This window comes from Oreochromis aureus, linkage group 17, assembly GCF_013358895.1.
Source record: "Oreochromis aureus strain Israel breed Guangdong linkage group 17, ZZ_aureus, whole genome shotgun sequence".
NCBI classification, from domain to species: domain Eukaryota; kingdom Metazoa; phylum Chordata; class Actinopteri; order Cichliformes; family Cichlidae; genus Oreochromis; species Oreochromis aureus.
This window is the reverse complement of record NC_052958.1, coordinates 5423832-5439942: the sequence shown is the minus strand read 5'-3', so window position 1 is coordinate 5439942 and position 16111 is coordinate 5423832. Positions and strand designations below refer to the sequence as shown.

At 40.9% G+C, this 16111-nt stretch overlaps 1 protein-coding gene across 3 annotated transcripts in view; it reads right to left on the bottom strand.

Annotated features, from left to right (window-relative positions):
* Positions 1-16111, bottom strand: part of tbc1d22a (TBC1 domain family, member 22a) — a 157359-nt gene that overhangs the window by 82253 nt on the left and 58995 nt on the right. For all 3 annotated transcript variants that reach the window (XM_039601206.1, XM_031758505.2, XM_031758503.2), the window contains one exon: positions 11187-11301. In XM_039601206.1, the coding sequence (XP_039457140.1) occupies positions 11187-11301 (115 nt within the window). The remainder of the gene's footprint in view (positions 1-11186; positions 11302-16111) is intronic.

Below are 16111 nucleotides of genomic sequence, written 5' to 3'. Positions count from 1 at the left end.
TACTACCAGAACATATAACCTCCCAGCCCTGTAATTCAAAGACAACATAACATCTCAACATCACTCTGGAAAGAAGATGTGCTCATTTGCAGACATAATTGCTTGTTTGATTCACTCCTTCCAGTCAAACAACCTCTTATATGTACGGTGCTGTGTGGGTTTGCATTTAAGCCAGCTCACCTCGTCAGTCTGTGCCCTGTGTTTGTGTGTGGCGTTACATGCCTGCAGGCATTTTTATCACAGCTGACTGACAGTATGTTTCCATCTTCCCAGCTTTGTCCCTGAGTGCTCCACCTAGGCAGTCTATCTGCGCGCACACACACACACCCCCTCCACAGTGGTAGGGCTGAGGCCGTATAGGGCTTCCAGCCACATATGGACACATCCAGCAGAGCTCAGTATATAATATACTTTCAATAATAACCCCCTTGTTCATTAGAAGCATTTAGCTTGCGGATAAATTGCTGTGCTACCCCAACCTTGAGCCAAGTCGAGCTAAACTGCTGAATGCGGAACAGTACTTTTCTTCGCCTGGTGAAAGCTGCAGTTTGCTGGCACTACAGCAAACCACATAAACACAATGCGAAATAAGGCATGTTGCAGGTTAATCTCTCGCTTTTCTCCCTTTTTATCCTTTTGTGTTTATGGGAACTTTATTCCCATCATAAAGCAATGCCAAATGTCAAAGAAAATATGGCTGACATAAAACGATCAGACTAAATATTCAGTATATAATTCAGTAATGTCCCACCGGCAGACACCAGCTGCTCTGCATAAAAAGTCATAAACAGTATATTGTGGAGTAAAGCACACATTTCTCTCCATTTGCTTGACGCTTCGAGCTTGAAGTAGCTTCTCAGAATAAAGTGTGTATCTAGGGATCTGAGTAATCTTTATTTCTTCAAAAAAGCTGGTAAAAACACTCGTACACACCGTCTCCCACAGCCTCAGCAGGTCCTTTAGTATACAAGCATATTCCCCCTCCTCCTGTCCATTTACTTCTCATTGGTCTTCTCTAAGTGATTATGATCATCTGTGCTGTGTAAATGTCTGCGCATTCTCTCTCTAACCCTTTATCTTGAGTAATTCACATTGCCATTTGGAGAAGAGCCCCAGCTTCTGTTGCAATAAAATGTATTCAAATATTAAAATATGCTCAACCTGGAACATTTTCGGTCTGTCCCCACCATTCATTTCCTCAAGGGCCAACGCTCTCTAAAGTGCACTATCCTACTTCTACAAGGACAACAATGTACAAAATGGTGAAAGGGCAGCTTTAATTTAAGAACTGAAAAAACTTTCTTCTGCAAAACAAAACTAGAAAAAAAAACTGTAAAAATTCTGCTTCTTTTTTAAAATTGCTTTGTAAGAGGTGATAGCTCCAAGAGCAAATTAACCAAGCACAGTGTCAATTTGTCATTTGGAAAAAACTGCAATTAACTTTACTGGGGGATGGCTGATAAAATCTGCTTCCAGTAGCTGTCACTTCAACAGGCAAAACTGTGGCAGTCAGCAGCTGAAAATAGGAAACCTTCTCTAACTAGTTACGTTTACACTTTCACTGAACCGTGACCTTGTAGGCTGTCGTTCTGATGGAGGAAAGAAATCTATTAAATTAATATTTATATCACATCCTTGTGTTGAGATCACAAACATGGACTAGATCTCCCTGAGTACACTGTATATAAACTGTATATAAAAGATGGCCAGTCACTATCCCCCCATGTTGTTGTTTTCTACCTCGTGCTAAGTGGCTAATTGCCAATAAAACACAAGAATTTCACTCAACAAAACTGAAATCCAAACTTCTTTATTTGCCAGATAATTCCATTAAAAATGCTCCAACACCACAAACACAGTCAAGATCTCCAGTGCAGGTACTTAAATTTCCTCATCCTTTGTCAATCTAAGTAGCTGCACCCATTACAACTGAAAAAGGTAAAATTCACTAGGATCTAAACCTTTCTTATTTTAAAACCGGAAGCATTTTGAGTTTATGGCAATTGACTTCTTTTGAAGCTGCCCTCAAGTGGTTTCTCCAAGATTTCAGCTTTAAGCTTTTACATGTTGGACCAGTCTTCTGCTTGGACACTGCACAGTTATACCATGTCATTTTCAACATGAATTGAAACTAGTCATTAAGACCCATTAATAAAGTGTGTCAACAAAAAACAAGCATAAGGCTCACATTTCATGGACTTCTATATAATCAACCCTATTTTTGGAACTAGAGGATGTGCCCAGTGGTGGCCATTAAAAAGAATGTAAACTTCAGGCTTTCAGTTTTAAAAACCAAAAGGTTTTTATAAACAGTCTATTTTTTTATTGTTTACTGAAAGCTGCTGTAGGGTTCAGCTGACAGGGCTCAGTTAAACTTTACATCCAGGCCATGCAGACCAAGCCAAAATAGAAATATATGATGTATGGTAGCTTCATATATTTTTCTAATGCGAATGAATTGCACCTTCAAAAAAAAAAAAAAAAAAAAAAAAAATTGCAGTTTATGGCTGGATATCTAATCAGACTCAAACTCCACACATGAGAAGTTCTGCATTCATACAATGAATACTCAGTACAGAGCTAATAGCTGAATTCTTCGTGAATTCCTTGCAAGTGTAAAGCACTTCCTTGCCATTTTGTGCCTGCTATGACAAGTACAGCTTCAAAGCAGAGAATGGTGATGGGGTACACCAGGCCATTCATCTCTGTTGATACAAGGAAGGACTGCCCGGCTCGGCTGCTTCCTGACAGCATGGGGGCACTTTCTCAGTCGGTGATTTTTCCCTTTATGAAAATCTTGTTTTCTTGTTCTGTTGTTCATCCCTCTCTGTCATTCTCCATGTCCTCACTCTTTCTTACTCTTAAGCCTGCCAAGACATTCAGGCTGCTGTTATTTTCTACCACTTTGCCTCTATTCTAGTTCTGCTTCCTTTTCACTCACAGTTGTCAAATCCTCACCTCCCAGAATTTTAAAACACTGCCGTTTTCTGTCTCCACGTTGCTTTCTTGTTCTCATATTTCTTTAGAGAAAATCTATACTTGGATATTGGCAGGCAGAATACACTATGGATCCACTGGTCAATCATAGCCTCTGCTCATTAGAAGAGGACCGGTCGAGCTCCTTGCTCCTGTCATGGCCCATCCTGGCCTTAATTAGATACCTTTTATAGTCGGCAAATGGGAGAGGTGCTACTCCAGAGCAAATGGAAAAGCCAAAAGCAAAGTAATGCTTGGAGAAGAAGACACTATAGACATTCCAGATCAATTTCTTCTTTGATTGAAAGGGGGGGGGGGGGTCTCCTAACAGTCCAAAACAACTTAAGTGTGTTTTTTTCCCTCCCACTGCATCAATAATGTAACAATTGGAACTTTTCAATTTGGATTAACAGGCAGGTGTTAATGAAAGTCGGTGACACGAAGAAAGGGAGGAGTGCTGTGACGTTGGAGTGGTTAAGAAGTGGAGCCATCACTCCGCATTGCATCATCAAAAGGTAAATGGAGTGTATGGCAGATGAACAAGCACTGCAGTGCCAGACCAAGGCAGATGTGTGACTGGAGACACAAAAACAAAACAAAAAAATCCAGAAAAATACAAAAGAGAATGAGCTAAAATGAAAAACAAAGAGACAGTAGAACAAAAGGAAGACAAACTAACTAAACGAACATGTGTGGGGGCATTGTGTGAGTGGTACAGGGTGTAATGTCGGTCTTTTTTTGCTCACCTCACCCTATCACTGTGGTTTTTTGCCTGGTAGCCTACACTGTGGCAGCAACCAAAGAAGACATTCCAGACAAAGACAGAAAAAGACAATGGCAATAAAATGATGTGAAAACAAGAAAGAACACCTCTAAAACACTTGTTTAGAGGACAGATTATGCAGCTCGAAACAGGTCAAAGTCTTAATTACGCCCCCATCAGTGAACTGACTCACATTTGCAGATACTGGCTGTCACTCAAACTCACTCAAGTCTTTAAACGGTCGAGACGCAGACAAACACATTTGGAGCAAGGATTCGAAAATTCAATCTGATGAAGATTTCAGGGTTTTTAGAGCGAAAACTCTGTGTGCACTAGTGTGAGTGTAAAGGAAAAAGCACAAGTTCACACTGGCATTTTGCTTCAAGGTGATCAAAGTGACTTTTTCAGTGTACTCCACATTCTGTTTACAGCTTTTAGTCGTACTAATTAGGCCATCATAGCATAATCAGAACTGCCAAACAACCAGCACTGTGCCACTTAAACAGACGGGAGTCATAAACGGACAGAGCTTTTCGGCGTAGACTGGATAATGCAGACACATAAAAAACACATACGTTAAGCTGTTGTTACCGCAAAATCATCGTCTGGAACAGTCACTGGATAAATACAACACTCTGCTGCACAACTGAGCCAAAGCACAAATCCAGTTGGTCAGAAAATGTAAGGAGTGCTGTGCAGAATAAATGTCTTCTACAATTATACAATGCATGTGGGACAGACATGAAACCAAACGGGTATCATTTCTGAACTTAAAATTGTATAACTGATCGCTGTTGTGGTCACTGTCCTTATTTTTTCTGCCCCCAAATGCTTGTTATTAGAGGTTCGAACATGCTTACCAGCTGCACTGACGGCTTTTAACAATTAACATACCTCAAATGTTTTCTAGAGATTAGTTAACTGAAAAAGTCCACAGGAAACAACACAAACGCCAACGTTCCTTGAGTGTGCCACTTTTATGTTAAAGAAGATTAAATGTGTATTTGCTCTCATTTTTAAGAAAAAGCAAACTTTCCTTATAAGTTCATATAAATGTCAATTAATTATTTGTACATAAAATATTGTTTATAATAAATAATACAAAATAATTACAGCTTAAGAGAAGGATGTTTCTGCCTTCAGCATGAATTCATGACTTCAATTACATGGAAAGGACGGAGAGAGAGAGAGAGGAAAGGGTAAAGCAGCATAAAAGAAAACAGAAGAAGAGATGGCGAAAGGAGACGACAGCCAGAGAGTGCAAGAGCACAGACAGCATGAGAGAATCTCACTTTCTACCCCTTCACAAAGGAGCAAAATTAGGCCCACTGCATGAAAGAGCCAAACCTCTCTCTTCTTTGTCTCTCCCTCTCTCTCTCTCTCTCCCTCCCTCTCTCTGCGTCAGAAAACAAGAGCACCTAACAACAACAACACAGCGCATCAACCCATCATGTAAGATGCCAGCCAGGCACGTTTGAAGGTTTGTTGGCTGTGTATGTTATTCAAGGCTCATCAGCGCATGGAGATACACAGGAACAAAGCATGGGGTGATGCTTTGAAGATCTGACAACAGTCTGACTCGCCCAAAGAGAAGAGGAGAGAGGAAAAACATGCAGAAAGAAGTAGGGATAGAGGAATAAAGAAGGAAATGACAGCGAAAGAAAAGGTAGAGGAAACAAACAAAAAAACAGGTGAAAAACATTATAAAGAACAGTGGAAAAAGTAAAAGAGAAGAGAGGCTACGTCAAAGAAAGAATGTTCATTTGCATAACATCATTGGCACAACCCGTAAGAAGGGATGGCAAATATGTAGATGCAGTTTCATAGTGAGTTCTTCTAAATATTTCTTATTTGTAAGATATCTCAACCTTAATGATGCTTAGGCTTTATAGATATGTGACTTCAACATCCGGGTCATTTTGGAGGTTGTAGTAAAAGCACTAGACGTACTCCGGCACTGGAAGTTGTTATATTTGTTAAAAATGGTGTTTCTAGCAGATTTTAAAATGACAGTAAATTTGCTGTGTATAGTACTGTGTCCAAAGTAATACGGAGAAGCAATTGGGTCCAACCTCTTAAAGCTCCCAGCAGGGTCACAGTGACCACAGTGGGCATGGTGTGTGACTTACTGCGGTTTCAACAGTAGCTCTATGTTGCATAGCTTCCAAGATGAGCCAAAACATAGCACAGAGAACTTAAACTAACCTTCGATGTTTGTGGGATGTATTGATTCGAGGAAGCAGCCAGAACTGGACACATAAGGGGAAAGATTTCTCTTTGTAGACGTCGCTCAACAAACTAGTACGCAGAGCTTATTATAAATGTAAAACAAACAAAAACACAAAAGAAAAGGTGGCAAAATGGTTTTTAAAAATTGGTCACGTTTCTCAATACAGGAAAAAATAACTCAAAACTCTCAGCAGGTGGTTGGAGGGTGGCTTGGCCTGCTTTCTTTTTTTCTTTCCTCTCCCATGTTCTTTTCACCTGATGTGTGCGCAAAACATCTGTTTTAAATTCATAATGTTCAGCTTGAATAAAAAGAGCTGCAGAATGAGGAAGAAAGGTGACTTAAGTAATTTTGAAATACTCAAACCAAACCACCTGGCACCAACAGCCATTCAGAAACTGATTATCTACAGGGATTTTCCCAAAGAATCATCAATTGGATTTATACAGAGAATGTTCCAACAAAGAGAGCAAGCAGCAATTCTTCAGGTGAAAATGCCTTGTCCATGTCAGAGGACAACGGCCACATTGCTTTAAACTTACACGAAGGCAACAGTGAGCATCTCTGCATGCACAACACAGAAGACTACACCACAAGCTGAGGATTACAGTTCATGTAGGCTCACCAAAATTAGACAACAAATGACTGGAAAAATGCTGCCTATCCTAATGATTCTTGTTTTCTCCTGCAAAATTCAGATGGTAGCGGCAATATTTGATGTAAACAACATGAAAGCATGGATCCATCATGCCTTGCATCAATGGTTCAGGCTGATCGTCATATTTCACTGGCAAATTTTAGATCCCTTAGTCCCAGCTCTCAATGCCACAGAGCTTAGTCTAGCCTGAGTACTGAGTGACGATCGTGTCCATCCCTTTGTGACCACAGTGTACCCATCATCTAATGGCTGCTGCCAAAAGGATGAAAAACTATGTCAAAAAGCTCAAATAATCTCAAACTGCTTTCTTGATCATTACAATGAGTTCACTGTACTCAAGTGGTCTCCTCAATCACCAGATCTCAAACCAACAGAACATCTTCGGGATGTGGTGGCATAGCAGGTTTGCATCAGAGATGTGCAGCCAGCAAATCTGCAGCAACTGTGTGATGCTGTCATGCCAATATGGACCCAAAATGTTTCGAGCAGGGGTACAAGCCAAAAATGGCAAGCTGTATCTAATAAAGTGGTTGGTTGGTAAATTGCAGAAAATTAATGGGAAATGTAAAATAAAGCATCATTCCTCTTGAATACTGTCAAATGCTCTAAATGTGGATGGATTTGCTTGAATTCACTCATAATTAATCTCACAAAAATTATGTTGCAACTCTGATTCATTTAACATCACCATATTCAACATAAAGAAGGTACAAGCAAAGTATTTCTGCAACCCAAGGAGGAGCTCACTCGATGAAAGGAACCCTCCTTGATGGTGATATCAAAGATCTTATACTGTAAACTGTAAATTATACTGTCTATAGCAGATTTCAGGTTAACCAAATACTTTAAAACACAGTAAATCTGTGACCACTACAAGCTTCTCTCTCGTCCAGAGGGAGTGCATACTACAGGATTTCCTCTCAGCAAAGGAAGTGCATTCAGGATTGGAAAATCCAAATTAAAGAGATTTTTCAGCACTCTTCTTGGGGAGAAATGTCCCCCTAACTACAGCTGAAAGGAAGCAATTTTAGTATCCACTATAGGAGCAGGGTTCAGCCTTCAGAGTAAAATCTAATCGGATATGGAAAGTTCTCTGTCTGAAGAAGAGATGGAAAACAGGAAAAAAATATCACCTCTGCAGCAACCTCCCTGATGGATTTCATTACGCTCAACCAAGCACCAAGCTTAATTCCACTTAGTTCAAATTTGCCTGTTTAGGCATAACCACTGCAGTCTTTTAGTGTCTCTGCTGAAACTGCAGGGAAAAAAAAATCTGTTTCTTACGATGTTAATAAGGTCGTCGTACTTATAAAAACATTCTCTTTTCAGTATGTTTTTTCTTTTTTTAAATATAATGCTATTGAACCTGCCTCATTATCATGAAAATTAAAATGACAGGTAAAATTACAATATGATGGAAATTTTAAGACCCTTTCCATCAAAATAACAACAACAACGTCTGCAGAGCTGGTGGGAAGTAAACTGTTGTTGTATATTATAGTAGCTTCCCTGTAAAATATCATTAAGTATTGTTTTACAACTGTAGCTGCCAACACTTTCTTGCAATTTAACAACTAAGCAATTTAACGGACTACCTCAACTTCTGTGTGGGCACGGTCGCCCCTGCTAAGACAGAACGGTGAACTCTCCCTACTCTCCTACCTCCCTCGCTTCCCCCCCTCCCTGACACTATGACATCCTCCCCCTCCTCCTTCTCCAACCCCTCTCTAAACAGCACGACAGCCTCCCTCCCCCCCTTCCAATCATCTCCCATTGTCACAGTTGGACAGGTCAGGAGACAACTGAGGAAGCTTCGCCCCAGGAAGGCAGCAGGCCCAGACAAGGTGTGTCCTAGGATGCTAAAGGCGTGTGCTGCTGAACTTGGGGAGCCGCTACAACAAGTCTTCAATCTCAGCCTGTGACTGGGAAGAGTGCCCGCCCTCTGGAAGACATCCTGCATCGTCCCGGTCCCCAAAAAGAACCGGCCCAATGAGCTGAATGACTTCCGACCGGTGGCACTGACGTCACATCTTATGAAGACTCTAGAGCGGCTTTTCCTCAACCTCCTCCGACCACAGGTACGACATGCCCAGGACCCACTACAGTTCGCCTACAAGGCGGATGTCGGAGTGGAGGATGCCATCCTGTACCTCCTACACAGAACCCACTCACACCTGGACAAGGGAAAAGGCATGGTCAGGATCCGGTTTCTCGACTTTTCCAGTGCCTTCAATACAATCAGGCCCTGTCTGCTCCAGGAGAAACTAAACAGGATGCAGGTGGACCCCTGCCTGGTCGCTTGGATCTCCGACTACCTCACTGACAGACCACAGTACGTCAGGCTGAAGGACATCACGTCGGACACTGTGGTCAGCAGCACAGGAGCACCACAGGGAACTGTGCTGTCCCCTCTTCTCTTCACCCTGTATACCTCTGACTTCTGCTATAACTCTGAATTATGCCATATTCAGAAGTTTGCAGACGACACGGCCATCATGGGGTGTATCTGCGATGACCAGGACAAGGAGTACAGGAGCCTGGTGAGGAACTTTGTCACATGGAGTCACACAAACCACCTGCAACTCAACACTTCAAAGACCAAGGAACTGGTTGTGGATTTCAGGAGGTCCAGACCAGGTCCACTGCCAGTTCAGATAGAGGGAGAGGAGGTGGAGGTGGTCAACACATACAAGGACCTCGGGCTGTGGGTGGACAACAAACTGGACTGGACATGCAACACGCAGCACCTGTATAAAAAAGGCCAAAGCCGACTGTATTTCCTCAGGAGGCTGAGGTCTTTCAACATCTGCAGGAAGCTCCTGAGGATGTTTTACCAGTCGGTGGTTGCAGGAGTACTTTTCTATGGCGTGGTGTGCTGGGAGAGCAGCACAGCAAAGAAGGACTCATCCAGGCTGGAGAAACTAATCAGGAAGGCTGGCTCTGTGGTCGGCATGAAGCTGGACACTCTGGTGACAGTGGCAGAGAAGAGGACATTAAAGAAACTGATGGACATTATGAACAATGCCGGGCATCCTCTGCACACGGTCGTAAACAATCAGAGGAGCCTATTCAGCGACAGGCTGCTTCTCCCAAAGTCAAAAACCAACAGACTTAAAAACTCCTTTGTCCCACACGCCATCAAACTGTTTAACTCCTCACTGGAGGGGAGAGGGAGGAGAAACAGGGGGACAAGGGAGGGCGGGAACAACTGAGCTGTAGGTGCTTTTTTACACTGTGCAATATTTGCAATATTTGTTTTTTGTTTTGTTTTTTTCTTATATTCGACTGTGCAATAATCACTGTGCAATATAGTCACTCAAATGAGCAATCCCATTTATCCATATTGTATATTCTGTATCTATATATGTGTATATGTGTATATATGGTGTATTTATGCTTATATCCTTACTCTCATTCCCCTTAATGTAACTGTAACATGCAACTTCTTTCGGTGCTTTACTACTGGAAACTGAATTTCCTGGAGGAACCCACCCGAGGGATTAATAAAGTTTCATCTAATCTCTATCTAATCTCTAATAACTTGTTAAATTGTTGCCTACCCTCACCCAAACCCACAGGTTGGTCCTGCTGGAGTTTTTTCCTGTTAAAAGGGAGTTTTTCCTTCCCAATGTCTCCAAGTCCTTGCTTATAACGGTTCTGATTGTCAAGGATTTTTCCCTGCAGGGCCTTTACCTTACAATATAATGCGACTATATGCAACTGTGGTTATGAATTGGTGCTATAAAAATAAAAATGATTTGAGTTAAATTCACAGTGTATATACAGTGCAGTAAAGGAAAAAAATGCTACAAAAAATAACAAGCAAAAAGTTCCATCTGGTCATATTTTCAAGTAGTTCAAACACATTTAAAAAATAAATCAATAAATAAAAAATAAAATGTATATCCCACTTATACTGGCAATCGTATTTCTTCCAACTGCTTCCACCCTTCTCATGCTGAGGATCTGAAGCAGTGTTTATACTGTCAGAAGAGTTAAGTGTGAAAGTAAAATAAAGCATTCATCTACACAAACGTGGCACAACTTAAACGCTCACAGCAGGAGGGCCCTGGAGAAAAACAGCGCGGTGTGCACACGCCTACATGTGTCATGCTCTCTCACACACATACCGTACACAGTCTAATTCCTAAGTGTTAACCAGAATGCTTTGATAGATGGAGCTTAAAAGCACATTCGAAACACAAACTGTAACCAAGTGTGTGTTTGGTTGAAAGCAGAAAAGAAAGAGGGATTGAAAAGAGGGGCTAGAAGAGGGCACAGAGCTGCAGGAGGAGCTCTTTGGGCACAGAGTTGTGAAAAGAGAAACGGTCTCGATGGTCCCGGGGTTGATTTCCTGTGACCTGTGGTGATGAACCGGCCAGTAACCCCTGAGTCTCGCCAGCTACAAAAGGTGCCACTCTGCACTGCCGAGAGCGGCACTTTCAGCAGAAGGGTACCAAAAAGAGATGAGTGATCCTTATTTCAAAAGAACAGCACACAAAAGATTAGAGAGTGTTAAAGTGAAAGTTAAAAAAAACAAACGGAGAGGGGTTGCCACTCACCAATATATTCAAAGACGAAAACGACGAAGAATGGTGTGACCAGGTCGTTGATGCCTTGCACGTAGCCGCTGGCTGGATGCCGGATGGCCCAGATAAACAGGATCCGCTCAAAAATCTTAAGACATACAAACATACACAGACAGAGTACCAATGCCATGAAACTGAAAAGCAATAATTTTCTATATGGCAAAAGCTTAAATTCAGCAAAAGGTTAGCATAAACTGACTTTATGGGGGGAAAAGGGAGAAGAAAAAAAGATTCAATCCAACACTCTAATAACGACATATTCATAGATATTTTTAACACAATGAATGACAACATTTCTGACATTAAGCTGGTTGGAATTGGAGATTTAAATCATTAAAGCATAAATGTAAGAAAGCGAGTGAGGTGTGGAAAAAAGCATAGGAATCATTTCAGGCGTGCTAAGCTGGTAAAGAAGAAAAGTTGAGCTCATGTCATGAAAAGCAGGTTTCAACTCTGCCACATTAGCTGATCATCTACTTGGAATACTGCTTAAACCCATCTCTTGAAAAACTAAAGGTAGCCTGGGGACTTTTGATCACTTGTAGCGTATTTTTTCCTTTTTTAATGGGCTTTGTTTGGTTTCTTTTACAAAAGCATAATCCGGCTGATCTACAGGAGGTCATACATATGCACTCCATTTTAATTATGGATGTAGCATCAAGTTCTGAAAAGTGAACCAGACTTGTAAATGTCAACCTAAATTCTTTCTAATGGCCAGCCAAAGGAGGGTGGGGGGGTGACACCTGTGGATGCAGAAAAAAAGTCTAATAGTACAGAAGTCTACTTGCTCACTTGATTTATGAGTTCAGCTGACACTTTCCTGATGAGTTTATGATCTGGATCATTAGTTTCTAGTCTCATCTGATACAACACAATGTTCATTTTGTAGCTATTGGTCCAATTCAGAAAAAGACAATAATGCAATGTCTGCTTTAAGATGTATTCAGTCCAATTCAATTTTATTTATACAGCGCCAAATCACAACAACGGCCTCAAGGCGCTTTATATTGCAAGGTAGACCCTACAATAATACATACAGAGAAAAATCCCAACAATCATATGACCTCCTATGAGCAAGCACTTAGGCGACAGTGGGAAGGAAAAACTCCCCTTTAACAGGAAGAAACCTCCGTCAGCACCAGGCTCAGGGAGGGGCAGATTACTGTCATCTGTTTTTCAGTCACATCCGCCCCTCTCTTGTTCAGGTGCACGGAAAGTCACTCAACCTCAGCTGTCAGCTGGTCAGTTTTTGGCTAAATGATTTTATTTTATTTTATTTTATTTAGAAAGAGGGTCAATACATATTAATGAACATTTTAACAAATGTAAATATGCCAGATTATAGCCTTGGGCTAATTTTCATCTGCAGTTTTTGGCTTTAGGCCCGAGTTATTTTTCTTTGCAACCTAAGTAGTGAAAGGACAAAAGATGCACCTCATTAACCAAGCTAGTTAGATAACACTATCGTCAGCTGACACAGTCACTTAGTTTAAAGTAGAGCTTGAGCAATGCTGAATTTTTGAGCCCGATACCAATACCAATACTTGGAGAATTAAAAATCCGATATTCAAATATGCCAGGCATTTTTTTTTTTTTGAGACACATGAAGTGAACAGATTTCCCTAAAATTTGTTATGTGTAGTTAGTTTTTTACGCATTTATGCTCCACCTGAATCTGCTTAGATCAACTGGTTAAGTTCTTGGTAATCCAAAAATGTGTTGTCAAGAGTGAAAATTGGATAGCGCCCTTTGGCGGACAAACTATGTGACATCAAAACTCAGAAAATGGCCATAGGGTGTTTCTACCATCTCTTCTCTACTGCCAATGCCGATACATCAGGAATTAGCTATTACATAATATCAGCCTGCCAATATTATCTATTGTCCACAGACCAATAAGCCATCACAATGAGTGCCTGTTTCTTTGATACAGACAAAGTAAATGGAAATATTTGAGAAGATGAACCGAGATGTGCACTAATTATGAAAACAGATGAGCAACATCCACAGTTAATATGAAACATTTCTTTGGCTCTCCATCATTAATCAACACCTCAGTCTTTAGCTCCTCAGCTGTATTTCTTCTTCTTCAAAAACAAAAACACCTCACTTTGAACTTTGTTCTCTGATTCTGGTGTTGGTCTCCTCCCTCCTCACTTTGTCTCTATCTCTTACTCTTCCCCTTTGAGTCAGTCTCCTCCATCTCCTTCTCTTTCCCTTCTTTTCAACCTTTTTTTTGCAAGGCAAACACTTCCATCTTTGTTATGCGCGGCTGTTTAATACTGTCAGCCCCAGTGAATTAGAAGAGGCTTGATGTTTAGCTTGGTTTTTTCTGTTGTGCAAATGGATTTCCCTCCAAAATACGAAGACGGACACACATTTTTCTTACACCTTAATGTACTGAACCCATCAAGCCCTTGTGTTTTGGTGACCATGTCAGGTTTCTGTCACTTTCTAAATAACCTCATGCATCATTGTTTTATGGTATATAACATGGTCATGGTAATGGGTTTTTTGTTTGTGTTTTTACTGGGAAGTGTCTCCACAAAACCCTCGCCTTTTTATTTAAAGTAATTCCATCATTGCTAAGACAGTGGAAGAGAATGGTAAGCTCTCCCTGGCTTTCTCCTCCACACCTCACACCACCTCTTTCCCTATCAAAGCCGCATCCATCAAACACAGGAGAGGTGCTGGTGAGAGCAAGGGGAGTGGGTAATGGGACTTTCTTTTCATGCAGCCTCAAAAGCCGACATGCATATTTCACATTGGCTACCGCTTTGAGTGAACTCATGCACACAAAAACTACCCGGTCCACACCCATTTTACTGTGAGGACAAAGAGTCTAAACTCTGTATGTTTGTCTGTGGCATCATTTGGATATGAAAGCGAGAGAAAGCGCAGCTGCGACTGAATATTTTCTTCAGGAGAAGATAACATTAACTTCATTTGGAGAAGTCCAGTTTAACTTCAGATTCTCCTAATAATAGAGGCTATTTTTGGGGGGGTCACAAAATCAGCTTTCCTGTCTCCTTTGTCAAAAAACTATTGTTCAATTCCATTAGCTCCAGTCCCCCAAGACCAAGATAAGGATAATCTCGAGAGATAAAAAGGAAATTGTTACAAGAAAGGTGTCAACTCAAGAAAATCTTCATCGATGTCTTGTCCAGATTTTTGGGGAAAAAAAGACGTATCCTACATTCAAAACATTAGTCTCTTAAATATCCTACATTAACTATACGAGTCGCTTACATCATACCTATTTGTTATGCAAAGACTAAAATGAAAAGCTTGTGGTATATGGCTCATACTGTGCTGAGTGATAAATCCTGCTCTTTTAGCCTGTAATCACAAATTGTATGCAAAACAACACACTGGGATCTTGTAATTGCTGATTATCAACATCTCCTGAAGACAATATTGTACTCCAAAACAAGAAAAACTCCAACGCTTTAGATACCACTTAGGAAATCACTGCAGAATTGCTTCAATATCCCTCTCTCCCTGAAATGGAACAGACTGTTGACTGCCTTCCATCTTGACTAAATCTCCGGAGCCCCAGAGACAAACAAGTGAATGAAATGAAGCAGAGGTGATTTTCAGGTGGCACCGCAGCAAGCATAACCATATAAAAAAGGGGAGGGGGGCCTTGGGAGTCTGTTGCATACCAAAATATATGAGGAGCACACTGCTTGAATATTTCAGTGCATGCTGGTGGCTTTTATTTAGCACGCAAGCGGGGAGAGCTGATGTGTGGGGATGAGAGGGAGGAAAACATGGGATCTGGGAGAGGGGAAATGGAGGTAAAGGGAAAAATACAAACATCAGATGAAGTAATAGTGCATACTGTAGATAAGATACTTGGTAGAAAACAAGCACCCAGCCTCCTCGTCTGATCTCATTTCCATGCTAAGCTCCCTGCTTACAGCCTCGACATGTATCCTGTACAAAACAGGGGCAATGGGAGGTGGCACTGCCTGGGGCAAAGTGTGTATGTATTCAAGTGTTTGCACATATTATAGGTCTGTGCACTCTTGAATGACAGCAAACCTCGTCATTTTCTTTCACTTACAGGTACAAGAGAAAGTTTGGAATTAACATAAGTCTTCATGTAAGTCACAGCAGTCTGACTAAACAAAATACACAATCTTATTTTTGCATTAGCAGTCACTTGCAGTGGAGGCCAGATAGGAGCAGCAACCTCTTTCAGCAGTAAGCACATCCAACAGGAGGATTTTAGAAACGCTAGTGTTTCAGTGCATCCACCTTTCTTTGGATAACTGAGCAGCCTTCTTGATTTGACCATTCCAAGATATTACTTTTCTTCTTTTCTACTTATCTACTAAGTAAAGCCTGAAAAATTCTGAATTCATTGTTCCCCTACTGACTGCAAAGCATCCAGATCTTGAGGCAGCACAGCAGACCCAAACCATGATGCTCCCTCCACCATGTTTCACTGTGTGGATCAAGTTTTGGTATTGGTGTGAAATGTTTTGACTTATTTTGGCGTTTTGTTTTATTTTTTAACACAACATTGCACATTTTGGCATAAGATTATTGTTCTATGTCTGTTCTATAGGTATGAAGAAGTTAATTACCACTCTTGTTTAGCACCAGACTTCAGATATGTGAATAAGTGGAAATACACTCTTTGTAAGCATTCTGGCATCAGTCACGATGATGGTATTTGGCTGAGGTAAAGAAAAATGAGGCATAACCATTGGGGAATTTGGGATTTTAAAGGTTTTACGGACATAAGTAACTATAAGTTGCTAAAGTATATTATTAGTATGATTGGTATGATTAATGATTTTACTACACATATGAATAAAAGGCCAAAAAGTTAATTAAAATATTTAATTTCTTTTAAACAAGTTTTAAATCTAAACCTTATCACTGCT